Source organism: Capra hircus, chromosome 14 (assembly GCF_001704415.2).
Source record: "Capra hircus breed San Clemente chromosome 14, ASM170441v1, whole genome shotgun sequence".
NCBI lineage: Eukaryota > Metazoa > Chordata > Mammalia > Artiodactyla > Bovidae > Capra > Capra hircus.
Window position 1 is genome coordinate 12912979 of NC_030821.1, and position 26219 is coordinate 12939197.

The 26219-nt window shown below is 40.4% G+C and overlaps 1 protein-coding gene across 2 annotated transcripts in view; it reads left to right on the forward strand.

The window, feature by feature from the left end:
- The window catches only part of NDUFAF6 (NADH:ubiquinone oxidoreductase complex assembly factor 6), a 40035-nt gene extending 15086 nt beyond the window's left edge, over positions 1 to 24949 (forward strand). Inside the window, exons 3-9 of one of the 2 annotated variants that reach the window (XM_018058244.1) lie at positions 3907 to 4029; positions 8096 to 8152; positions 12381 to 12483; positions 14192 to 14325; positions 14923 to 15024; positions 18777 to 18833; positions 23683 to 24949. In XM_018058244.1, coding sequence (XP_017913733.1) covers positions 3907 to 4029; positions 8096 to 8152; positions 12381 to 12483; positions 14192 to 14325; positions 14923 to 15024; positions 18777 to 18833; positions 23683 to 23811 — 705 coding nt within the window. In that variant the 3' untranslated portion in view covers positions 23812 to 24949. Of the gene's footprint in view, positions 1 to 3906; positions 4030 to 8095; positions 8153 to 12380; positions 12484 to 14191; positions 14326 to 14922; positions 15025 to 18776; positions 18834 to 22481; positions 22602 to 23682 lie in introns of those variants that run through there. The other variant, XM_018058245.1, reaches the window with a different exon arrangement.

The window sequence follows — 26219 nt, forward strand, 5'->3', positions numbered from 1 at the left end:
GTCTGAGTAACATTCCATTGTATATATGTGCCCACATCTTTAAAGGATTACTCTTGATGCTGTATTTAGAATAGACCCTATGCCATGGGATCTGAACACTAAACATTGAGAGAGACCCACTCAGCACCAAGACCATTAAAAAAATTTTTTTTTTAATTTGGAAATACTTTCATGTGCACAGGAGTAAGAATAGTACAGAGAATACCGATACGCCCTTCTGTTAATATTTGGCCCCATTCGCTCTATCACGTTGTTCCCCTTCTCTCTCTCTCCCTTCCTCTCTCCCTCTCTTTCTCTCTCTCTGTATACACACACACCTATATGCACACACATTTATGTGCTGTGTTTCTTTTTATGAATCATTTTACTGTAACTTGACTACACCATGGCTACACCGTGGCCCATTACTCATAAACTTGAGCTGTATTTCATTAGCACAGGGATATTCTCTTTTATAACAGTTACCCGTCTGAGTAAATTTGAGACAGACACACTCGTTTTATTTAATCTACCTCTGGTTTCCGGTTTTGTCAAACGATTGAATGATGTTTTTTATGGCATCTTTAAACCCTTCTGTACAGGATCCAAACGAAGATCACATATTACATTTAGCTTTCATGTCTCTTTTGCCTCCTTTTATCTGGAGCATTTCCATAGCTTTTCTTTGTCTTCTATTAAACACTGACATTAAAAAAAACATATTGTTCCTTTAAAAATCTTGACTCTTTCTCATTTGGAGTTTTTGTCACAATTATACATTTCTAATCTAATACTTAACTGTCTTAATGGTGTATGTCCTTCTCAGGGAATCACAGTGAGGCATGACAGGTCTGTGTGCCTCTTATTTGTGATACCAATTTTGATCACTGGTCAAGATGTTAATATTTTTTTCCCGTTGAATGTGAGGAGGCGTTTTAAGACCATGGTCCTCATCAAAATTTACCTCATATACGGCCAATAGGTACATGAAAATGTGCTCAGCCTCACTTTGAGAGAAGTGCAAATCAGAACCACAGTGAGGTGTCACCTCACACCTATTAGAATGCTGCTAAGTCGCTTCAATCAACTGTGCGACCCCATAGACGGCAGCCCACCAGGCTCCCCCATCCCTGGGATTCTCCACGCAAGAACACTGGAGTGGGTTGCCATTTCCTTCTCCAATGCATGAAAGTGAAAAGTGAAAGTGAAGTCTCTCAGTTGTGTCCGACTCTTAGTGACCCCATGGACTGCAGCCCACCAGGCTCCTCCATCCATGGGATTTTCCAGGCAAGAGTGCTGGAGTGGGGTGCCATTGCCTTCTCCAACCTATTATAATAGCTGTCATCAAAAAGACAAGAAATAATAAACGTTGAGGCTGTGGAGTAAATGGAACCCTTGTGCACTGTTGGTGGGAGTGTAAATTGGTGCAGCCGCTGTGGAAAACGGTATGAGATTCCTCAAAAGATTAGAACTACTACGAAATCTAGTAATTCCATTTCTGGGTATTTAGCCAAAAGAAATGAAAACACTAACTTGAAAAAAATAGTTGCACCTCCTTGTTCATCACGGCATTATTTACCATAGCCAAGGCATGGAAGCCACCCAAGTGTCCGTTGGTGGATAACTGGATAAACGTGGTTTATCGGGACTTCCTGGTGGTACAGTGGATAAGAGTCTGCAGTGCAGGGGACGTGGGTTCGATCCCTGGTCCAGGCAGATTCTACGTGCCGTGGGCAATGGAAGCCTATGTGCCGCAGCTGTTGAGCCCACGAGCTGCAGCTCCTGAAGCCTGAGCGCCCTGGAGCCTGCCCGCGGCGACCCCCAAGCCCACCTGCTGTATCTGCTGAAACCCGGCCACCCGCGGCAACCCCCAAGCCCACCTGCTGTATCTGCTGAAACCCGGCCACGTGGGAGCGTGCACTCCACCACGGAAGCCACCGCAGTGAGAAGCCTGTGCACTGCGCCAGAGAGTCACCCCAGCCCACTGCAACTCGGGAACGCCCGCGGGCAGCAGCGAAGACCCAGTGCAGCCAAAAATATAAATACGTAAATATATTTGTAAAAAAGATGAGGTGTATCTACACAGTGAGTTATTACTTGCCATAAAGAAGAAGGAAACCTTGCCATTTGTGACAACACAGATGGACGTTGAGGGCTTCATGCTATATGAAATGAGTTTGACAAAGACAGGTACCATATGATCTCACTTACATGTGGAATCTAAAGCAAAAGCAAAACAAACAAAAACTTCCCCAGCCCGTAGATACAGAGAACACATCAGTGGTCGCCAGAGGCAGGGTTAGGAGATGGTTGAGATGAGTGATTGTGGTTAAAAAGTAGAAACTTGCCACTGTAAGTAAATAAGGCATGGGCATGTAATACACAGCTAACAGTGTTACTATGCATTTGAAAGTTGCTAATAGAGCAGATCTTAAAAGCTCTTGACATACACAGATTTCTAATTTTGTGTAGTGATAATAGATATTAATGACACCTCTGGTGATCTTTCACAATATATAGGTAGGTAGATAGGTAGGTTTAGTCGCTCAGTCATGTCTGACTCTTTGGGGCCCCATGGACTGTAGCCCACCACGCTCATATCAAATCATATTGTATACTTAAAACAATGAAACTGTTATGTGTCAATTATAGCTCAGTTAGAAATAAATTTTCCTCCTAGATTTAGCATGCATTGATGATTCTTGCCAGAGCTTCACAAGGCCATTCTTAATCGGTAGTAAGTTAGGGAGAGAGTCTAACAGTCTTCTCTTAAAAAGTTAGTGAATAAACGAGTGAGTTTATTTAAATGTATCACAGTAAAATTCACTTTTTGTGGTATATAGACCTATAGGTTTTGAAAACTGCTTCAAGTCCTGTAGATACCGTCAGTCATGATAGAGAACAATTCCGTCAGCCTGAGAGATTCCCGGATGCATCCCTTTGCACTCAGCCCCTAGCCTCGCCACAGTCTTCTCCATGTGCATGAGATAAGCGTCTACCTTTCTGAGCCATAATTTCTGTACTTGTAGAATGAATGTGTTGATAAGGACCCTGTGAGTTTGTTCTGATGATTGTGATCAGGCAACATCTGGTACAGTACCTGCACAGGGCCTGGAACTTGTAGACATTTATTTGATAAATAATATTTCCTGCTCTGCTTCCTCTGAAAAGCCTCTGGTTCTATTGCCTAGGTTTATCGTCAGACCAAGTGAGGATTGTTTTTCTTCACTTCCACTTATTTTTTTAAAACTTCATTGGAAAATTTCAATCATATATAGAGTGAAGTATATCCATATACACAGAGAGAAATATAATGAACCCTCATGTACCCCATCACCCACCTCCAGCTGTTACCTGCTCATGGCCAATCTTGTTTTTCATCTTTATTCCTCAGCCGCATCATCCCCACCTCCAGTTTATTTTGAAGTTAAGTTTCAGATGAATTTTTACATCTGCAGATATTTCAATTTGCATCTCTAAAAGAATTCACTTAAAAAAATAACCCTACTATTATTATACATTAAAAATTTAAAAATAATTCCTTAATATCATTAAACATCTGGTGTTCAGATTTTCCTAGTTGTCTCTTTCTTTAAATCTGGATTCAAATAGGTCTATATGTGACTGGTTGATCTTTCTTAAATTTCTTTTAAACAAAATGTCCCCTCTCCTTTGTTTTTCTTATAACTTTTTTAGAAGAATTGCTCGTATTTTTGAATGCAGACCTTGAGAATATTTTTGAATAAGCACCAAGTAATCTGTAGCTTTTACTTAGGTAACTCATAATGGTGACAGTTTAACCGATATATAACTTCAAGGAAAAATTAAATGCAGAGAAGACTGAATTATATGATTTTGCAGTTATAAATAATGATTTCTGTGACTCTGAGTAGTGTGGTTGTTAATGTTTTTAAACCCTGTTTGTAGATTAAGGACACTGTCTCTGAGAAGACAATTGGACTGATGCGAACGCAGTTTTGGAAGAAAACTGTGGATGATATATATGGTGACAATCCACCACATCAGCCTGTGGCCATTGAACTGTGGAAGGTAAAACAGAAACAGCTGCTTTCCATTTGTAAGAATGTTATTTAGGCATACTTTTTGTTACATACAAGTTGGATAGTGGCAATGGGGAATCTATCCTGAAAATATTCTTGAGCTCATGTAACGTTCAGATATATATTAGTTTTGACAGAATTTAAAGTCATTAACAAGTAATTTGCGTACATCTTTAGTGTGTTTATTAAAAGAAGAAAGAGGAATTTGGTCTGTTTAGGTTATAAATTGTTTTCCACATGTTTGGTTGCAGAATTTAAACCCTACAAATTTTGAAAGAATGACAGGTGAATCTTCTATTCTGTCTGCCAAGTAGCTCTTTATTCCAGTGCTTTAGTTCATACTCTGGACTGTAGAAAATGATGCATTGGTCTTTTGTGCTCTTTTCACTCCTAAAGCTGCCTTGTTTAGTTTCATAGAATTGCCTTTTTCTTGATGAAGTTTAGGTGTCTGAGAATGGAAGCCTATGGGCGAGGTTGTTATTTGTACACTAAGATGTATTTAGTAGTTAGTTTTACATTAAAGCTCTGTGGACTCCTCATTCACAACTAGCCTTACACAGTTTAAAAATACATTGAACTAGCAGCAGAGGACAGGGTTTGGGCTCCTTTTGTCATTGATCTGCGCCCCCATTGTCATATTGTGAGTGCCAGAAGACAGCGCCTGTCCCAGGAGCCTCTGGCAGACCTAACTGGTGCACTCCTTCTCAGGTCTGCGCCCCAGCAGAGGCAGGCCCCTTTTTGGGGCCTCAGGTTGACTTTACAGAGCCTCAGTAATTGGAGAGCCAGGCCCCTCCAATCAGGGACTGGGAAGGAAATGTGGATGGGAAGCTTGTGAGTATTGGGTTAGCTGTTTCCCTTTAGTCATCCCACTTCAAGAACCTCATCTTGGCTGACTCAGTTTAGAGGAAAGTTTCTCCAAAATCCAGAAACTACTTATTTTATATGTAAACCTGACTGCATTAGAAGTTTATGCTAAGACTTGTATCAAAGATTCCGGCCTTTGTCAGGAAATAACTTGAAAGATCAGAGATTTATTTAACATAAATTTATCTTGTCTTAGCTTCACTTAAATGCCAGAAGACATACCTGAATTACAGAATGTTTACATGTATGCCAATTTGTCCAGTTTTAAAAGCTGCTTAAATTTTGATGATTAATGTTGGCCAGCTCTCTGATATGACAGGTATTGCAGATTAACATGAACATTTGAAAGAAGCAGGTGGTGTTCAGAGTGGTTGTCCTGACTGTGTGTGTTTTACTTCTCCCCATTCTTCTGGAGCACATGCTTATTGCGTCACTGTCCAGTCAGACTTTCCATTCATTGCTTAAAGAGCTTCGGGTTCTTTAGATGATTAAATAGGGGAACAGAGTACATTCTTGCTGCGCTGTTTCATTGGTGCTTTTAGAGCACAGAATAGATGAAATTCTTATAATTTCTAATAATTATAACCATGATTTTTATTCCATTTGGCTTCTGTTTCCAAAGTTTTGATACCTTTATTCAACAGGTTTTCAGCTTCTTATAAGTATGTGTTTTTTAATCTTGATCTCTGATGTCCTTCAGAGTCAGACAGAACTCTGTTTGTGATCAAGGAACTGCAGCTGTTACAGCGTCAGTCTTGAGTAAATAGGAGTCTGACTTTTCAGTGGTTTAGTATCTACTGAGTACTTTTATGTGCCAGGAATGGTGCTTGATAGTGCGGTTACAAAGATCAAACAAGCCCTGCCCTACTCAGACATGTACAAAACAAAATGAGAGCAAGACTGAAGTGACTGAGGTATCCCAGGCTGATTCTTGGGACTGGGGAGAGAGGCCTGCGGGAGTGCTGCTGTGCAATTGTAACAACACTGAGAGCACTTCCAAACCAACTCTTTGCAGCCCTCATAGCTTCTGCTGCGTTCCTGTCGGGCAAAGTGGGCTCCATTCTGCACACTTCCATCCTTTGCCCCATGGATGTGTATTGATGAGCCTGCCAGCCTTTACATTAATATCAGTGACATCTTAGAGTCTCAGTTGAAATGTAGGATATCCCGGAGACTTTATGTTTCACTACTATATTTCTTGTGAAAATATATTCTACTTAGTGTTGACTTGGCAAAAAAGCAGTGTTTACCTTATTTGGAAATAGCTTCAAAATTTCAGGAAGGTTACAAAATTAAAAATCTTGCAAGAACACTTCTATGTTGTTCACTCATATTTACCTGTTGTTAACATTTTATCCTATTTGTTAATTATTTGTGTGTGCTCACTTGTATGTGTGTGTGTGCTGGCATGATCTCTGTATATTTTCACACATAGTTTTTTTAAATCATTTGAGTATAAGTTGCATACATCATGTCCCTTTATTTCTCATTACTTTAGTAATTTCCTAAGAATACAGACATTCTCTTTAACCAGAATAGTTACTGACTTTAGTAGATTTAACTTTGAAATAACTTTCATCTGATTTTCCGCTCATATTCCAATTTTGTCAGTTGACCTAATAATATACATTAATGTATTTTTCCCCTCCAGTGTAGGATCCAGTCAGCTATTTTTCAGTCATATCTGTTTAGCCTGATTTAATCTGGAACATTTCCATAGCTTTTCTTTGTCTTCTGTGACATTGACATTTTTGAAGTGTATAACATCTTTTTTTTTTGTAGTAGAACATTCCTCATTTCGGATTTGTCTAATGTTTCCTCCTGCTTAGATGGTTCAGGTTATGCGCCCTTGGCCAGAATACTGCATTGGTGATATATTCTCGGAGTGTCACATCTGGAGACACATTCTGTCCATCTGTCCTTTATTGCATTGTTCATTTTCATTAACATTCAAGATGTTGCCCGGTTCTCCCAATGTGTAGTCTACTGTATAATTAGAATTTCCCTTGCAGCTAATCAGGTTTAAGACAATGCAAATATCCTGCTCCTCATCCTGTGAAACGTAACATTCACTGATGGTTCTTATCCAGTCTTTACTATTATGATTACAGAACAATAATGTCCCGACTCTAATGCTCTATTCACATTTACCACCTGGCACACTACTATAAGCAGCTGCTCTCACTCTCGTATATTATTTATTTATTTAACTATTGGTATAAACTCCTGAATTTCTTTTTTTTCCCAGTACTTTATAAATCATTGCTTGCATGCATGCTCATTCTTTTAGTTGTGTCCAACTCTTTGAGACCCTATGGACTGTGGCCCACCAAGTTCCTCTGTCTATAGAATTTCCCAAGCAAGAATACTGGTGTGGGTTGCCATTTCCTCCTCCAGGGGATCTTCCTGGCCCAGGGAATGAACCCACTTCTCTTATTTCTCCTACATTGGCAGGCAGATTATACCTCATTACTGTACTTAATTATTTGGTATTCATATAGTCCCATATTTGGACAATGAGAGTCCCTTCAAAATGGCTTATATGTCCTAACATGCCTATCTTTTTTTTTTTTTTTGCACTTTCTATTTTCTGGCACAATAAAATGGTTTAGGATCCTCTTGAATCTCCCTTGTTCCAGCTCTGGAATTCCCCTTTGTAGAGTCTGTTTCCTTGGATGGAAATGGTATTAGAGACCAGGATCTACGCACTAAGTGTGCTCTTTCTTAATGGAGTGTCTTTACTTGTAAGGTAACACTGTACCCTAAAGATTGTTTTCTTTGGAGCTGTATTAGCCTTTTCTATTTTATAAAGTGGTCATTTTCATTAAATAGGGTCTTCATTTTATGGGAGAAAAGTTTGTAATAAGCATAGAAGTCGAGGCATACCACGGAGAGAAGCTTGCTCAGCTTAATTCTTGTTTTTCTGTTTGTTTTGAAAGTGGATTCACTAATTACTAATAGTATGAGGAAAAGCGTAGTGAAAAAGTTTTGGATATATTATCTTTACTTGCAAATGTTTTAAAATGTTTTCTAGGGACATTTTCTTTTTCCCTAGGTTTTTAACATTGCTGTCTGGTGCTGAATTATTACAAATGTTCCCTGGCCTGGTTTTGTATTTGGTTTATGTTATTCAGGTCTACAGAAGTCATTTGTAGTACTTTCCAAAAACTTAAAACTTTTTTTTTTTTTAGGCTGTCAGAAGACATAATCTGACTAAAAGATGGCTTATGAAAATCATTGATGAAAGAGTAAGTTGCAATTGCTCAAGTCTTGTTTTTTCTCCTCTTTTAATCCTTATGCTAATTCTTCAGGGAAGAAATGTTTTAATAAGTATGTCAATATTTTGGAGGAAGGAGACTTTTAGAGAACCGTGCCATTTTATCTGTTCTCCATCACTGCATGCCGCCTACCTCAGCTCCCACCCTGTGCCTGGAGACAGACAGGCAAACGGGCGTCCAGGCAGAGGCGTGCGCGTGCATATCATGCTCTGCTATCTTGGTGTTTTTTAAAAAATAGAAAATGTTCAGACTTACATAAAAATAGAGAAAATAGTGTAATATACTTTCATGTATCCGTCACCTAGCTTTAATAGTTATAAACCCATGCCCAGTGTTATTTCATTTATTTTCTACCAGCTTCCCTCACTAAACCCTATTCGATTATTTTAAAGTAAACCCCAGACATGTTATCATTTGATCTGTAAATAAAATGTGTATAAAACAGATAATCAACAAGGACCTATTGTATAGCACGGGAAACTCAGTTCTGTAATAACCTAAATGGGAAAAGACTCTGAAGAATAGATGTAAGTATATGTATAACTGAATCACTTTGCTGTGTACCTGAAACTGACAAAACATTGTAAATCAACTCCAGTATAAAATAAAAATTGGAAATAAGAGGCTTGTATAAAATATAACTATAATCTGATAATCGGACCTTAAAAAGTATGGATAATTCCTTAATTTCATCAAAACTAGAATAGTTGTACACATACCATTATACTCATCCAGTGCTTGAAGCTGTGTCCAAATAGAGTGAATAAATAAAGTCTGATGGTTCTAGCAAATAGAATCTTACACTTAGAACTAAGTTCTAGTTCCAACCAGGCTTGCAGATTGCTTGATGGCTGGGACTGATCTGTGTGATCTTTCCGACACGTTGTTGGCTGAGTGTCCTTGATCTAATATTTGTCATACACTGTTGTCATGAAAATGTAAGTTTACTAGTTTATTTGGATAAAATCTGTTAATAACCATAGGCTACAGTAGTAATAATATAAGCCAAAATGAGATAATGACTTTTACATTTTAAAATTCTCAGTTGGCTTATAGAATTAATTAGTATGAAGAAAGTCTGCTTTTCAGATATCTTCTGTTTTTATGATGTAAGAAAATGTGAGAACTCAAGACAGATAATGGAAAATCTCTTTTTTTATGAAAAAACAAAACAGTTTTTCCATTGTTTAATGGAAAATGACATTTGGCATTTGCATAGAAGGATATATAAAAGTAAGATTGGATCAGTATTCATGCATTGATCTATAGATTCAATGCAGTCCCTTTAAAAATTCCAGCTGCTTTTTTTTTTTTGCAGAAATTGACAAGTTGATCCTAAAATTTATGTGGAAATGCAGGGGACCCAAAGTCATCAAAAGAATCTTAGAAAAGAAGAATAAAGTTGAAGGACTCATTTCCCAATTTTGAGACTTGACCACAATGTTACAGTAATCAAACTGTGTAGCATTGGCCTTCCATAGACATATTGATTAATATGTATTGATCATATAAATCACATATATTGGCATGGAATAGAATTGAGAGTTCAGAAGTAAACCTATATATTGATAGTCTACTGATTTTTGACAAGGGTGTGAAGATAATTCAGTGGGGGAAAGAACAGCCTTTTCAGCAAACAGTGCTGGGACAACTAGATATCCACATGCAAAAGAATGATTTTGGTTTCCTACCTCATTCCATATATAGAAACTAACCCAAAATGGATATAAATGTAAGTTGAAACTGTAAAATTGTTAGGAGGAAACATAGGCATAAATCTTTTTCAGTTTATATTGGGCAGTGATTTCTTAGATATGATACAAAAGCACAAGCATTAAAATTAAAAAGTAGATAATTGGACTTCATCAAAATTTAAAAGGTTCAGGAAAACAAAAAGACAATCCACAGAATGGGAGAAAATACTTATCAGTTATATATACGATAAGGGACTATTGTCTAGAATATATAAAGAACATATAACTCAACAATTAAAAAAAGGAATCCAATTTAAAATTTGGATAAACATTTCTTTTAAAAAGATACATAAATAAGAGATGGGAATCAAAGCAACAGTGAAGGGGCTTCCCTGATGGCTCAGGCGTGAAGGATCCGCCTGCCAGTGCACGAGACAGGTTGGATCCCTGGTCTGGGAAGAGCCCGCCTGCTGCGGAGCAGCTCAGCCTGTGCACCGTGACTGTTGGGCCTGTGCTCAAGCCCGTAAGCTGCAGCTACCAAGCCCACGTGTTGTCACTGCTGAGGGCCACGTGCCCCAGAGCCGGTGGTCCACAACAAGAGAAGCCCGCACACTGCAGCTGGAGAGCAGTCCCCACTCCCTGCAACCAGAGAAAAGCCAGCACAACCACAAATAAATAAATAGAAATTTTAAAAAAGCAAGCCACAATGCGATACTACTTCATACCCATTGGGATGGCTCCAGTAAAGATTGAACAATAGTTAAGTGCTGGTGAGGATATGGAGATACTGGGACCCTTCGTACAATGCTGATGGAAAAGTGAAATGGTGCAGCTGTTTGGAAAAACTGGCAGATTCTTCAGAAAGTTAAACATAGAGTTATCATAGACCCGGCAATTTCACTCCTAGGTTGATACGAGAAATGAAAACATATGTCTTCACAAAACTTGTACACAAATGTTCATAGCAGCATTATTCATAATAGTCCAAAAGTGAGAATGCCTCAGAGTCTATGAATGAGTGAATAAACATATGATGGAATATTATATATATTTTCTTCACTTCAAAGGGATGAGATACTAATAGATTTGCCACCATGGGTGAACCTTGAAAATACGCTAGTTGAAAGAAGCCAGATACAAAATGCCACATATTGTATCACTGTACTGTTATAAAATGTTTGCAGTGGACAAATCCACGGAGACAGAAAGTGCATTAGTGGTTTGTGGCGATCAGGAGACGGGAAAACGGGAAGGGACAGCTTCATAGATACAGGATTCTTTCTGAGGTGATGAGAACATTCTGGAATTAGATAGTGGTAATATTGCACAACTTTGGGACTTACTACAACCGTGAAATTGTATACTTCAGAAGATTTTATGGTGTGTGAATTGTTTCAGGTTTTTTTTTTTTTTTTTTTTTTTTTAATGTGAAAGATCTGGAGGATATTTTTTCCCCCTGGGATTCATTGTTGGTGCCAGTTTCTCCTAGTTTTAAAACAGGAGGAAGGGGTGGAGGAATAATATTATTTTGGCCACGCAGACTTTCTAAATGTATTATAAAAGTTGCTAGATGTGCTTGTTCTAAGATTGACGTTTTTCTGTTTCTTGAATATAGTGTATTCTGGTAATCAACCATTACTTTATGGAATATTACTATGGAATAGTGCAATAATGTCTGAGATGCTTAATTAAATAGGCGCTCAGTTAAGTAATTTTCTCCATGATATCTTAGACTTTGTTATTGTTTGGTGGCTAAGTCATATCCAACTCTCTTGGGACTCCATGGTAGACCACGAGGCTCCTTTGTCCATGGGCTTTCCCAGGCAAGAATTCTAGAGTGAGTTGCCATTTCCTTCAGAGAATCTTCCCAACCCAGGGATCGAACCTGTGACTTTTTCATTGGCATGCAGGTTCTTTACCGCTGAGCCATCAGGGAAGCCCCCACCTTACACTTTGTTGTTCAGTTATCCAGTTGAGTCCGACTCTTTGCCACCCCGTGCACTGCAGCACACCAGGCCTCCCTGTCCCTCATCATCTCCCAGAGTTTGCCCAAGTTCATGTCCATTGCATCAGTGATGCCATCCAACCATCTCATCCCATGATGCCCCCTTCTGTCCTTAGTCTTTGCCAGCATCAGGGACTTTTCTAGGGAGTCAGCTGAAGGAGGAAATTGTAAACCATTACAGTATTCTTGCTGTGAGAACCTCATAAACTGTATAAAAAGACCTTACACTTTAGAAGCAAGTAAAAATTAAGCCAACCCCACGTCCATGGTGATTTGTGCATTGAGATTATTCCTGAGGTATTATTTTGAGGGGTGATTTGTAAGTAGTGAACATGTAGGACTTTAATATTTTAATTTTATTTTTTATCTTATTTTATTGTGTAATAGTTCATACCAATAGTTTTAATTATTTAATAGTCATTTCTTTAGGGGAAAAATTGTGCATTTTTAAAATAAGTTATTACCCATTCATCAAACAAATAAAGCATTTTGTTTGTAGGAAAAAAATTTGGATGACAAAGCATATCGTAATATCCAGGAACTAGAAAATTATGCTGAAAATACACAGAGTTCTCTTCTTTATCTAATACTAGAAATATTGGGTAAGTTTTTTTTTCTTTTCTTTTTTATACTTCTCTTTCTTAAAGAAAATACTTTTCTTTAATTGAAGTATAGTTGATCTATATCATTATGTTAATTTCAGGTATTCAGGAAAGTGATTCAGTTATATATATACTTTTTTTTTCAGATTCTTTTTCACTGTAGTTATTACAAGATACTGAATATAGTTCCCTGTGCTAAGTCCTTGTTGTTTATTCCGTATATAATGATGAGCATCTGTCAGTCCCATGCCCCTAATTTATCCCTCCCACTCCTTTCCCCTTTGGTAACTGTCAGTTTGTTTTCTAAGTCTGTGAGTCTGTTTCTGTTTTGTAAAGCAGTTCATTTGTATTATCTTTTAGATTCCACATGTGAGTGGAGTTGTATACCATTTGTCTTTGTCTGACTTACGTTACTCACTGTGCTAATCCCTAGTCCGTCCATGTTGCTGCAGATGGCACGTGTCGTTCTTCTATGGCTGAGTCATACACCATTGCCTGTGGGCACCACGCCTTCTTACTCTGTTCCTCTGCGGATGGACAGTTAGGTTGTTTCTATGTCTTGGCTATTGTAAACAGTGTTGTTGTGAATATTGGGGTGCATATATCTTTTCAAATGAGAGTTTTCATCTTTTTCTGGATATATGCCCAGGCATAAACTTGCTGGATCATATGGTAACTCTGTTATTAGTTTTTTAAGGAACCTCCGTGCTGTTAACATAACACCTTTTATACTTCAGTCTTTCTTAATTTGACAGTCTAACCAGTTTAACGTTCAAATTTTTCTTTGCACCAACTACAAAAGACTAGATTTTCTTTTTCTTTCGAGGTAGAAAGGAAATATAATATATACCTTTCTTTGGAATGGAATGCAGACTAATGAAAATACCCAGATTCTCGTAAAAGTACTTAAGCTACCTCTTGCTATAATTAATAATCTGGTAATTACAGATGATTTTACTTTTTTATGCAACCCTTACTGTTTGGAAGACCTATGACCTGACTCCTTTCTTCTTTGTCAATAATACTTTCCCATGTTTAAGACAAAAGTTGAAGAAACAAAACTCTGTAAGTTTTTATGAGATTTTTCTTAAAAAAAAAATAACAAAACCCCAAACTATGGAGTTGAGATGCTTTTGCTCCTTTGCCTCTATTCTAAATTGGTGAGGGCTTATTGTCATGAGGATTGTAATGGAATTATTTGGAGCAAGGACAATGCCATCCATTTGAAGAAAGCAATATGTCTTTATGTCAGCCTAAAAGAATAATACAAGTCCTTACCCAATTTCCCAGGCCTGTTCTGCCTGCCCATTCAGTGACATGTTTGCCAACGCAGTGAAAGGAGGGAGCAAAGAGCAGGAAGTTTGTTAAGCATATACTTAAAATGAGGTCATATGGAAATTGCACTGAGGAGAAATGCAAGACTTGCCGTGTTTTCCACAAGAGCTGATTAAAATTCCAAATGTGCTCTTGGTATGCTGTTGTCTAAGGAAACTTCTATTTAAAAGTTGACGTTCAGAAACCTGTTACTGGTAAATGATCAGCTTGTCTTTGTGCCCAGTTTTGCTCACATAAATCCTGTTTTTCAGATATGAAGCACAGGATAAACACCTTTTACATGTTAAGGTGATTTCCCTATGCTGCTTGTATTGACTTGTTACGCATTTGAAGAGAAAAGAGCAGCCTAATTGTTAGATTTCTGAAATCACAGGCATAAAGGATCTTCATGCAGACCATGCTGCCAGTCACATTGGGAAAGCACAAGGCATTGTCACTTGCTTGAGAGCCACACCCTATCACGGTAGCAGGAGAAGGGTGTTCCTTCCCATGGACATTTGTATGCTGGTAAGGCTGTTACTTGTACTCCTAATTATTTACCTTAAGAATATGGGGAAGGACATTCTCTTCTTGGTTCTTTAGTCTGTTCTAGTAACTTCTTTGAAACACATGCTTATTGCATTTTTGCTCCAGAATTACCAAGTCAGAGTTTTATCAGTCAGGCATTTTAGGTCGTGGTGGAGCTGTGTGTAAGAAGGTCCAGAGAACCTCACTTGGTGTAGCCTCATTCCCTTCTAAGCAATTACATAATTATTCCTAGTGTTCACCTTAGCCTGTTCTTTTACTTTAAAGGAGGAAGTAATCCTTAAGAAAAATTACTGTTTATGAGAACCTTTGTTTTCTGGATGAGGTTCATTATTGTCTGTTTTAAATTTCTTATCTATCTGTTTATTTTGTTCCAGGTACTACTGTTGTTACTTAGCATCTTGTTGCATATTCTTCGAGGAGAGCCAGTGTGTTTGTGTGTGACATGTACATGTAGCTGTATTTTAAAAACCATAAGAGGCATTTTACTGTACATATTGTTCTGTCGCTTGTTGTCTTGAGCTGAATTAGTTTTAAGTGTGCTTTGATTCCTAACGTAACGTGCATTTTCCTGTGTAGCATGGTGTTTCACAAGAGGATTTTCTACGGAAGAGTCAAGATAGAAATGTGAGAGATGTGGTATATGACGTTGCCAGCCAGGCACACTTGCACCTAAAGCACGTAAGTAGCCTCCTTTGGCCGAATCATTTAGGAAACCATCATTTCTAGCCGTGGTTACTCCTAATGGTTGGTTGTAGCGTTTTCTGTTTAACAATGTGTATCCATTGCTCACTGAAATCCCAGCAAATGTATCTCAGGGACTATTGTAAACTTTTCCCACTTTTTAAAAATCCCCCTTTTTCCTCCTCAGCTTCCTCCATGAGGCTCCCCTGCGACCCATCCACTCACTGTTTCTCTGTCTCTCAGGCGAGAGTGTGTCTTCCTGCCTGGTCAAGGCTGATGCCTCTCCTCTTCCACCCTTCCAGAACTTTCCCTCCTCAGCAGTTCCCAGCTGGTGTTTTCAGCTGGCCTCTCTGACAACTTGCCCCGTTCATCTTCTAGTTTGTTGCTGCTGTTTCTGTTGAGCAGCCTGTGGGACCCTTCTGTTTCTTGCTTTTCCCTCCCAGTTTACCTTTTTTGAATGCACGGTCTGTGTGTATTTGTACCTCAAGGCCCTCACCACTGTGACCCTGTTCACCGGGCTATATTTGGCTTCCATCCTGCATACTCTAATAATCATCTCTAGTAAATCATTTCCTATTGCCACATTTGAAAGGGTATCTGATTTATTGCATTCTTAAACCCTCTTGGTAGCTTCAACCTGATTGCTTCCAGGATATGAGTGAATGCCACAGGAACTGCAGGGGAGTCCAAAGGGCTGTGCCTGTCCTGTGGCTCAGTCTCATTTCATACCTGTGACATCTCCTAAGAGATTGGTAAGAGGGAAATGTGTCACCGAAACCATGGTGGTCTTTGAATCTTGCAGGTGTACTCATTCGCAGTATACAATGTAAGAGCAAATCTGTTGCAGCAAGTATTTTTGTAACTTACCTAGTTTGCTCAGTCAAAATAGTTTCTGAAATTAAAAATTCCACTTAAGTTATTAAAGCCCAGAAAATTCAAAGAAGTGATTCTCATATTTAATACTTTGTGGTTGTTCAGTTGCTCAGTCGTGTCCGACTCTGCAACCCTGTGGACTGCAGCCCGCTAGGCTTCCCTGTCCTTCATTATCTCCTGGAGATTACTCAGGCTCATGTCCATTGAGTGGGTGACGCCATCCAACCATCTCATCCTCTGCCATCCCCTTATCTTGTCTTCAGTCTTTCCCAGCATCAGGTCTTTTCCAATGGTCAATTCTTTGCATCAGATGCCAAAGTATTGGGAGTTTCAGCTTCAGCGTCAGTTCTTCCAGTGAATATTCAGGGTTAATATCCTTTAGGATTGACTCATTTGATCTCCTTGCAGTCCAAGGGACCCTCAAGAGTCTTCTCCAACACCCCAGTCAAAAGCATCAATTCTCTGGCTTGGTCCAATTCTCACATCCGTACATGACTACTGGAAAAACCACAACTTTGATTATATGGATCTTTGTTGGCAAAGTAATGTCTCCGCTTTTTAGTGTGCTGTCTAGGTTTAATACTTACCAATTAATTTAATACTTACCAACTAATTCAGCCATAATAAGTCATTAAAAAATAAAGAGTGTCTGATTTAGGGAGGGTAGATGCTTTATATGTATGTATGTGAATGTATATACATACATGCTGCTGCTGCTGCTAAGTCGCTTCAGTCGTGTCCGACCCTGTGTGACCCCATAGATGGCAGCCCATCAGGCTCCACCGTTCCTGGGATTCTCCAGGCAAGAACACTGGAGCAGATTGCCATTTCCTTTTCCATTGCATGAAAGTGAAAAGTGAAAGTGAAGTCTCTCAGTCATGTCTGACTCTTAAGTGACCCCATGGACTACAGCCCACCAGGCTCCTCCGTCCATGGGATTTTCCAGGCAAGAGTACTGGAGTGGGGTGCCATTGCCTTCTCCAGGGGATCTTCCTGACCCAGGCATTGAACCCGGATCTCCCGCATTCCAGGCAAACGCTTAACCTCTGAGCCACCAGGGAAGCCCATATATACATATAACGAGCTTCCCCAGTGGCTCAGCAGAAGAGAATTCACCTGTGATGCAGGAGATGTGGATTCAATCCCTGGCTTGGAAAATCCCCTAGAGGAGGGCATGGCAACCCACTCTGGTATTCTTGCCTGAAAAATCCTATGGACAGAGGAGCCCGGTGGGTACAGTCCATGGAGTCACAAAGAGTTGGACATGACTGCAGCAACTGAGCACAGCACCTGCCACACACGGAACAGAGGAAGAAGCAACTAGACTTGATCACTGATTGGACTGCAGCAGGGCCAGGAGCAGGAAAGTCCAGGGTTCCATGAAGTTCAGCTATAGATCGTGCTGGTGCCAGTCAGAGACTGCAGTAGAAAAGCAGTGGTGTGCTGGCTGCTGATCACTAGTCTCCAGGCGTCACTGAATTTAAGGGGATTCGAGGGCATGTAAGGCAGTGGGCCAGAATGCAGGTTGCAGGGTGACGGCTGTAAGAGGGGTCAGAACTGGAGACAAAGCCCAGGGAGGCACCCAGGTGGGAGGCTTAGGGTTAAAGCTCCAGGTGTGGATGTGCCGTTGTCCAAAGAGAGTGTATATCTAGGCAGGAAGGCCAAAGGCCGAACCATGAACCCACCTCCAGTTCTCAGGTAGGAAGAGAAAGGGCCGTTTATTAGGAAGAAGGAGAACTCGGAGTCGGTGTGCTGGAAACCTAAGGGAGGAGCAGATTCCAAGAACGGGAAATACTAAAGTCCTGCATTCCCCAGAGAGATTGAAGAGAAAAGAAGGATGCTGATCAGTAAACTGTGAATGATATCGAAGAGAGCAGTTTTAGTAGATGGAGTAAAACCGGAGTACAGTGGGTTGAGAAGTGAGTCGGGGAGTAGAAGCAGTTTCTGACGATGTAAACAGAGGTCTGTAGACAGAAGTGGGCTTGGGGAGGTTGGAGGGTGGGCATTACTCCAGGTGGGTCGAGGCTTTGTAGTCCAGGGCATTAGGGAACTGGGTTGGATAGGTAAGATTAGTTTCGAGATGCAGAGGCCTTTGAATTCTAAGATGACTAGTTGAGACATGATCTATCAGGGAGTTAATTTAAAGTTAAACGACTTCATGACATTAATTTGGCCAATTGTGTGACAGGAATTAACGGTAGGGGAACACAGACGCAGGAAGCGTGGCTGGGAGGGTCGTATAGTCATCTAGACAAGAGAGGCTGACGTCCAGGCTGGGGAGGTGCTGGGACTGATGTGCAGACACAGTCGACCCTTGTACAACCACAGGGCTTAGGGTGCCAGCCCTCCACGCAGTTGAAGATCCACATATCATTTGCAGGTGGCCTTCTGTATCCAGGGTTCCCCTGTGTGTGGTGGGGGGCAATGGTGGTCAAAGTTGTGGCAGCTGGAAATGCCAAAACCAAATGTCAGAAAGAATAGAATTCTTGGGACTTCCTGGTGGTCCAGTCACTAAAACTCCATGTTCCCAATGCAGGGGGCCTGGGTTCGGTCCCTGGTCAGGGAACTAGATCCCACGTTCTGCAGCTGAAAATGCTGCATGCCACAGGTAAAACCTGGCAGAGTCAGATAAAATAAATAATTTTTTTTTTTAAAGAAGAATAGAATTCTTAATATAGTGCCTTTTCCTGATTTCTTTAGGTTTGGCAAGTTTATCTCAACCAGCAGGAGATAACTGTTTTCTTGTTTTCAAGAAAGGCCCTGGCTGTGCTGTTTGGAACTGCTGGTGTTGCTTTGTGTTCACTTTCAGAGGGAGAGGGTTAATTTCCAGAAATACTTGTCTTTCAAACCAGTTTTCTTTTGTCTTCCCTTTTTAGGCTAGGTCCTTCCACAGAAGTGTTCCTGTGAAAGCATTTCCTGCTTTTCTCCAGACTGTAAGTAGATTAACAGAGTAAGTTGTTTAATTATTAAAGCAGATGTGTATAGCTTTTTTTCTTTTTTTAAAATAAGGTTTCCAGTGCAGTTCTTTAGTCTCTAGTATTTGTTTTTGTTTTCGTCCCTTAGGGTAGGTTTTGTTAGTTAACATTCTGCTCTTGGTGAAGGTCATGCCTGTGTTCCCCAGAGGCAGGTGGGTGGAATTGTCATTAGTGCTGACTGCTGCCGGACCGCATTGGTTTGAACTTGCTTTGTCACTTACTGTGGAACAAGTTCCTTAATCATTATGTCCCTCAGTTTACTCATAGGTAAAATGGGAATCACAGGAGAAACCACCTCATAGGAGTGTTAGGCTGCTTCTAGCCATATAAGTCGGAGAAGGCGGTGGCATCCCACTCCAGTACTCTTGCCTGGAAAATCCATGGACGGAGGAGCCTGGTGGGCTGCAGTCCATGGGGTCGCTAAGAGTCAGACACGACTGAGCGACTTCACTTTCACTTTTCACTTTCACGCACTGGAGAAGGAAATGGCAACCCACTCCAGTGTTCTTGCCTGGAGAATCCCAGGGACGGCGGAGCCTGGTGGGCTGCCGTCTATGGGGTCGCACAGAGTCGGACATGACTGAAGCGACTTAGCAGCAGCAGCCATGTAAGTATGACTTAATGGTGTACTTGTTAATTTTTTTCTCAATAGTGGCCATAATGTAGCCCTGGTTCCTGAAAGTGCAGTGCTGAGCTGGCTGCATCAGAATCATCTCGGAAAGCCTCTTCAAAGATACTGATTCCTGGGGGTCTTCTTACTAAAACTCAGACTCTTGCGGCTGTGGGGGGTGCATTCCGAAGAGGATTTGTGATGATTTTTATTTTTTTAATTACCCAGGTGATTCTGATGTGTAGCCAGGTTCAGGAACCGTTGTTGTAAAATACATTAAAAAATGAGACTAACTTCTGGTTAGTAGGACCTATTATGGGAAACAGATTCTGAGCCAGATCATCTCATACATTATTCTTCAGTGTGGTTTACTTCATTTTATAGACCAAGGTTCAAAGATTTGTGATGTTTGAAAATGGAAAACTCAAGCTTTGTCTACAGTACCAGACATACCTTCTACCTTTCTCCCTGTGTTCAAAGATTCACTTCTGTCCCGTAACATCTCTTGTCCTAGGTCTCAGATCTGAGTGTTTAAAATCATTTCGTTTCTTTACTGAGTTTACTTATTGTGAAAGTAATGCATTAATATTTTAGATGTTCATATAACAAGAGGCATAAGAAGAAGTTGGAATCTTTTCTCAATTCCATCCTTTCCAGAGATAATGTCTGTTCATCTTTTCGGACTTTTTATATTCATATAATTATATGTGTATTTTTGGTATAAATGAGATGTCGAGCCTCTGTTTCTATGTCAACACGTTCTAAATCACCACTTTTAATTGTTATTTATTTGATCATTTGGTGATGTACCATCACCTGTTTTGACTTATAAGCCCCAAGAAGGTTAAAGACTATTTTGTTCACTTTTGTGGAAAAAAGGTTGTTCTCAACTCTGGTTGTCTGTCAGAATCACTTGGAACTTTTAAAAGAAAACAATGTTGAACTTATCTCTAAACCAACTAAATCACAGTGTCTAAGAGGTGGAGTCTAGGCATCGATACCACTTACAAGTTCCCCCAGAAATCGTGAAGTGCAGCTAGGCCAAGAACCAGTCTCTTGGGCTGGTGGCGTGGTCCCTGGGCTGGCAGTATCTGCCTTGGGTCCTGTTGCAAATGCAGATTTGGGGGTGCACTGCAGACCTAATGGATCAGAGAGACTCCTGGGGCTGGAGCCCAGTTCTCAGTTTCCAAACTGTGCGAGGAGAAAGTGGCGGGACTGCATGACAGTCCCAGGGAGCTGCTGCTGTCCTACTCCTCATTCCAGCCGAGGCACATCTCACCCCATGTGCTTTGTGTGTGGGGCATCTGTTAGTTCCTTCCTTCAACGAAAGGTTCTGCTGATTAAAAATGACTTGAAAATGACTTGCCCGGGGTAGCATATGTTGTTCTCTATAGATGAGGTTTTCAGAAAAGTGAAGTGCTAGTGAAAGTCGCTCAGTCATGTCCGAATTCTCCAGACTAGAATACTGGAGTGGGTAGCCTTTCCCTTCTCCAGAGGATCTTCCCAACCCAGGGATCAAACCCAGGTCTCCTGCTTTGCAGGCAAATTCTTTACCAGCTGAGCCACAAGAGAAGCCCAAGAATACTGGAGTGGGTAAACCTATCCCTTCTCCAACAGATCTTTCCAACCCAGGAATCGAACTAGGGTCTCCTGCATTGCAGGAGGATTCTTTACCAGCTGAGCTACCAGAGAAGCCCATGGTTTTCAGAAGCTATATTCAGAAATTATAAGATCTTTGAAAGTTTCACAATGAATTTGTTACCTTGAACAATTTATTTGCCATTAGCCAGACTTTGCTTTGGAGAAGGCAATGACACCCCACTCCAGTACTCTTGCCTGGAAAATCCCATGGATGGAGGAGCCTGGTGGGCTGCAGTCCATGGGGTCGCTAAGAGTCGGACACGACTGAGAGACTTCACTTTCCCTTTTCACTTTTATGCCTTGGAGAAGGAAATGGCAGCCCACTCCGGTGTTCTTGCGGGGAGAATCCCAGGGATGGGGGAGCCTGGTGGGCTGCCGTCTATGGGGTCACACAGAGTCGGACACTACTGAAGTGATTTAGCAGTAGACTTTGCTTGGTGAAGGAAATGGCAGCCCACCCCAGTATTCTTGCCTGGAGAATCCCATGGACGGAGGTGCCTGGTGGGCTGCAGTCCATGGAGTTGCAAAGAGTCAGAAACGACTGAGCTACTCACTCACTCACTCAGACTTTGAACCAAATCCTGATTTGTGAATGCTTAGTTGAGCTCTAATTTTGAGGTCTGTTTCATTTGTATTTCAGTGAAATCTTCTCCTGATTATAAAAGTAATATATTATCATAATAGAGATTTGGACAATATAGAAAGAATATTAGAAGAAAGTAATTATACCATAAATAGCACAGTTCCTGGACCCAGAGATAAAAGCTATTTACTCTGGTCTTTTTTTTTAATGAATTTCTGTGTGTATTTAAAATCACACTTTATATGGTAGTATCCTATTTATCAAGCATTTAACCACATCATTAAAAATATTTATTGATATTTAATGGCTGTATAATTATTTATTATGTGCTTACACCTTAATTTCAGTAACTGTTCCTATAATTGGATATTATAAAACTATTAAAAATGTAAGGAAGATTGAACGTGCTGCAGGGCAGCTAAGCCGGTCACCACAGCTGGAGAAGCCTGCGTGCCGCAATGACGATCTCCCGCAGCCAAAGAATGAGTCACAGAACATTATGAATAATATGAGCTTTTTTCCCCCAAAACAAAGAGAACATGTGAGGGTCCACTAAAATACCTTCAGAGGTTTTTCTTTTATTCTTTTTTAAAGTGTTTTTTATTTGATATCTATAAATGACTATATCTATATATGTATGCATGTATTGTGAAGCGTAACATAATGAATACCCGTGAACTCACTGCTCCATCCAGAAACTAGAATGTTGCTGTTCCATTGCACCCATGTGTTTTCCCCATCTCATCCCCTTACTTCTGCCTTCCTCCTCCAGGTAGCTGTCCTGGACTTCGTATTTATTCTAAAAATGCTTTTCCCATTTTATATATAACCAGTAAGTTGCTTAGTTTTTGTTTTTGAGCTTTATAAAAATGGATCATTTTCTGTTTATTTCTTCTAGGTTACACACACACACACACACACACATATTTTGTTGCTAAGATTTATCCATATTATTCTATCAAAATACATTTTAACTTCACTGCAGCTTAATGTTTCATCATGTGAACATTTTATTTACCATATTTGTTTCTGTCAAAGAACATCTGGACTGTTTCCAAGTCTTTTGCAGCTGTGCGCGTTCATGCACATACCTGATATGTGTATATAAGTTGAGAGATTCAGAAGTAGAGACTGAATTGATACGTAAACTTATTCGTTGGTAGTGTATGGGAGAAAACCCAGTCCTGTAGACGAGCCCCAGCCAGCTGTGGACACCCAGGTTGTGCTGCGGAACTCTAGGGGGCGCTGTGCGCGTGGGTGAGAGGGCGGTGGGGCCGCTTTGCATTGTGCAGTGCCAAACTAGGTGCTTCTCTGTGTAATAAGTTACTGCAATACGATAAAAATTTACAGATTAGTAACATTGAAAACCATGAAGAGCACTGCCCATCGGCAGTGTCTTCCAACCTGCCCCCCCGCCCCCATCCCAGAGAAAACTTTGCCAAGTTTTGTGTGATGGGGGAGCATGGCGTGACCTCCAAGGGACCTAGGATTGTTTTCCCTGGTTGCAGATTTTCTTCTAACAAAAATATAGAGACTGTGAACTTTTTCACAAAATATTGTTTTAAGCAACTTGGGCTCCGGCTCACGGCACAGTGCATTTCTGTGCAGGGGGCCGGGGGGGTGGGTGTTCTTTTTCCTTAATTGAATCACCCCTTTTGTATTCTACAGAATCTAGTAATAAGATCTGCAAATCATTTCTTTTTACATTTTGACCAGAACACTATAAATTATGATCCGAATTGGCTTGATATTTCTAGTCCTAGCTCGTGATACAGTTTTACTAGCTTCATAACTTCCAAACGTCTTAGAAGATGTCTTTATTTTCTCTCTCTTAAAAATTCTCGTTTACAGTCTTAGCATGCAGAAGACCATCTCAGGAATACTAAAGTAGCCTTAATACCTGCTGGTTTTATTTTTGTTTCTTTAAAAGACTTAATCCATATGATCTGGTGACCATTATTCTCTTTTTCTAGGTTGCTCTGGAGGACTATTTAAAGAAAATTCAACAAGTGGATTTTGATCTATTCCACCCATCTTTACAGCGGAAGAATCCTTTGCTCCCGTTATCTTTGTATATTCAGTCATGGAGAAAAAGATACTGAAATAATTTCATGGCACTGATATTTATTAGTTTTACGGAAGTATCCTTGATTTAGGGTTCTTGTTTACACACAACAGGAACTACTTAAGGAGAAAATGAATTTATCAGAGGAGTGTGTAGGTCACAGAATGGATGAGAAGTTGCTGTGGGGCCAGGGGGCCAGGACTCTGCCCCCGGCTTGGCCCCTGTCCGCAGCAGTGCAGACCTTCCCGGGAGCGGAGCCCGTCCCAGCTGCGCTGAGGTGCAGGCCGTGCTTCTGCCGCCAGAGGGCGGGGCAGTGGCAGCGCCCCTCCCTCTCACCGTTGCAGAGGAACCGGGAAGGGGCTGACGTAGGACTGGGTTTGTGTGCTGAGCAGCCAGACCCCCGGCACCCAGTACAGCTGGGAAATGCGTTTAGTTAGGGATCACGAAGAGTGAAGTGAGCATCAGTATTTGAGGACTTCATATCTCTAACATTTATTCTTTCCCACCCTGTGAAAATTTGTCCATGATGATAAAATAACTTCCTTCGGGTGGCCGGCTGTCACGGGCTCCATCCTAATGTGGTTTTAGGTCTGGCTGACTTGAAGGCTTTTACTTCTTTGTTTGCCTTTCTGCTTCACTCTCTGTCATCGAGCAGTATCATCATGAACAAAACTCTTCTTAACAAAACGTGTGTTAATGTCAATTAAATTAACAAAATTGTGTTAATAATTGATTAAGGGGATACGCCATTTTAAAACACTAGTGGACTAGTTGAGCTTCCCAGTTAAAGAGCTCTGTGCCATGTACTTTGGTGTTCTCATCTGATCTTCAAAACTATGAAACAAGGAACAGTGCGGTAATTAAAGAGTTTTAATTATAAAATACATACTAATTGCAAAAAGCAGAATTGTTTGCGTCGCTCCTAGCTGGCGGATCTGGATTCTGAATGAGGCTCTAGCTCACAGCCCAGAATGACACCGTGGTTCCTTCTCTTGCGTTTTTAGTGATCTCGTCTCCTGCCCACTCCGTCTCCATTGTGCCGTTTCTCTGTCCCATCTCAAGTCTGTGGTTTCAGCTATGAGTAAGTGCCTGCTTCAATTGTGAATTAATGATGGCTTAAAATATTACATTTTTGCAAATAAAACTCTACACTGAGAGCTGCTTAAGAGCAGGAATACATTGTTTTATTCTTCTTGGGACCCCCCCAGTTCTTAGTATGGCTTCCGATTTAGAGCAAGTGGAGATTAATAAATGTATAAATGAATTAAGATACAGTGCAGTTGTTTATGTTAGTGTACTTATGTATGGACTATACTGATGGTGAAAGAAGATCTTCGTACTTAATCCTGAGGCTTTAGAGAGCTAAAAGAGGAAAACCCACGGAAATGGGACACATTTCCTCTTGGAATTCCGAATGGGCCAGAGTTGAAAAGTTTATTGCTGCTGCTGCTGCTGCTAAGTCGCTTCAGTTGTGTCTGCCTCTGTGCGACCCTATAAACGGCAGCCCACCAGGCTCCTCTGTCCCTGGGATTCTCCAGGCAAGAATACTGGAGTGGATTGCCATTTCCTTCTCCAATGCAGGAAAGTGAAAAGTAAAAGTGAAGTCGCTCAGTCGTATCCGACTCTTAGGACCCCATGGACTGCAGCCTACCAGACTCCTCTGTCCATAGAGACGGTCTATTTGTAAGCATTGTCTTTGGGTCTCAGGTTAAACTTGGCAGCAGTTGGCTACTAAGCATCTTAGTTCCTGTCTAAGAAGGGTTAAAAAGAAGGGCTTAAACACTCAACTGGATTACTGGATTTTTTACTGGCTCAGAAGCCAATTTACTGTTGAGCAAATAATTTCAAAATACTTTCTAAGTCCTTTTAAATTTGATGCTTAGAGATTTGGATGAAGTTTCCAGCCTCCTAGAGATTGAGATAGCTTATTATTCATTGATGTTTACTGTACTATTAATTTCCTGGAATTAAAGGTACTCCATTAGGTGGTGCCAACATTGCTTTTTATTTTTCAGATCTGTTTTTTATTAGAGCATTTAAAGGAGTCAGATACATTTTCATTTAAGACATTTAAGACACATTTTGATATTGAATAGGTGGAGAGCAACAGATAACAAATGTTAAGTGTTAATCTCAATGTAGGTAACGTTGCTTATCATAAAATACATTGAATAGTTCCCCAATCAGCTAGCATTATTTTTTGTGTCCTTTTGGTTAAATCTCTTCTTTTGATGAAAGTTAAATGTCTCCTGAGAAATAAAGCAGCAGTTAACACTTGGCACGAACTTGCACAGGTGATGTGCTCTGCGCCCCTTTGCTTTAATCTTGACAGCGAAGTAGGTCTTTATTTTCCGAAGGATAAAACTGCCTCAGTTCAAGGTCACACAGCCATTAGAACTAGAGTCGGATGCCAACCACATTAGTTCAATGCCAAAGCTCACAACG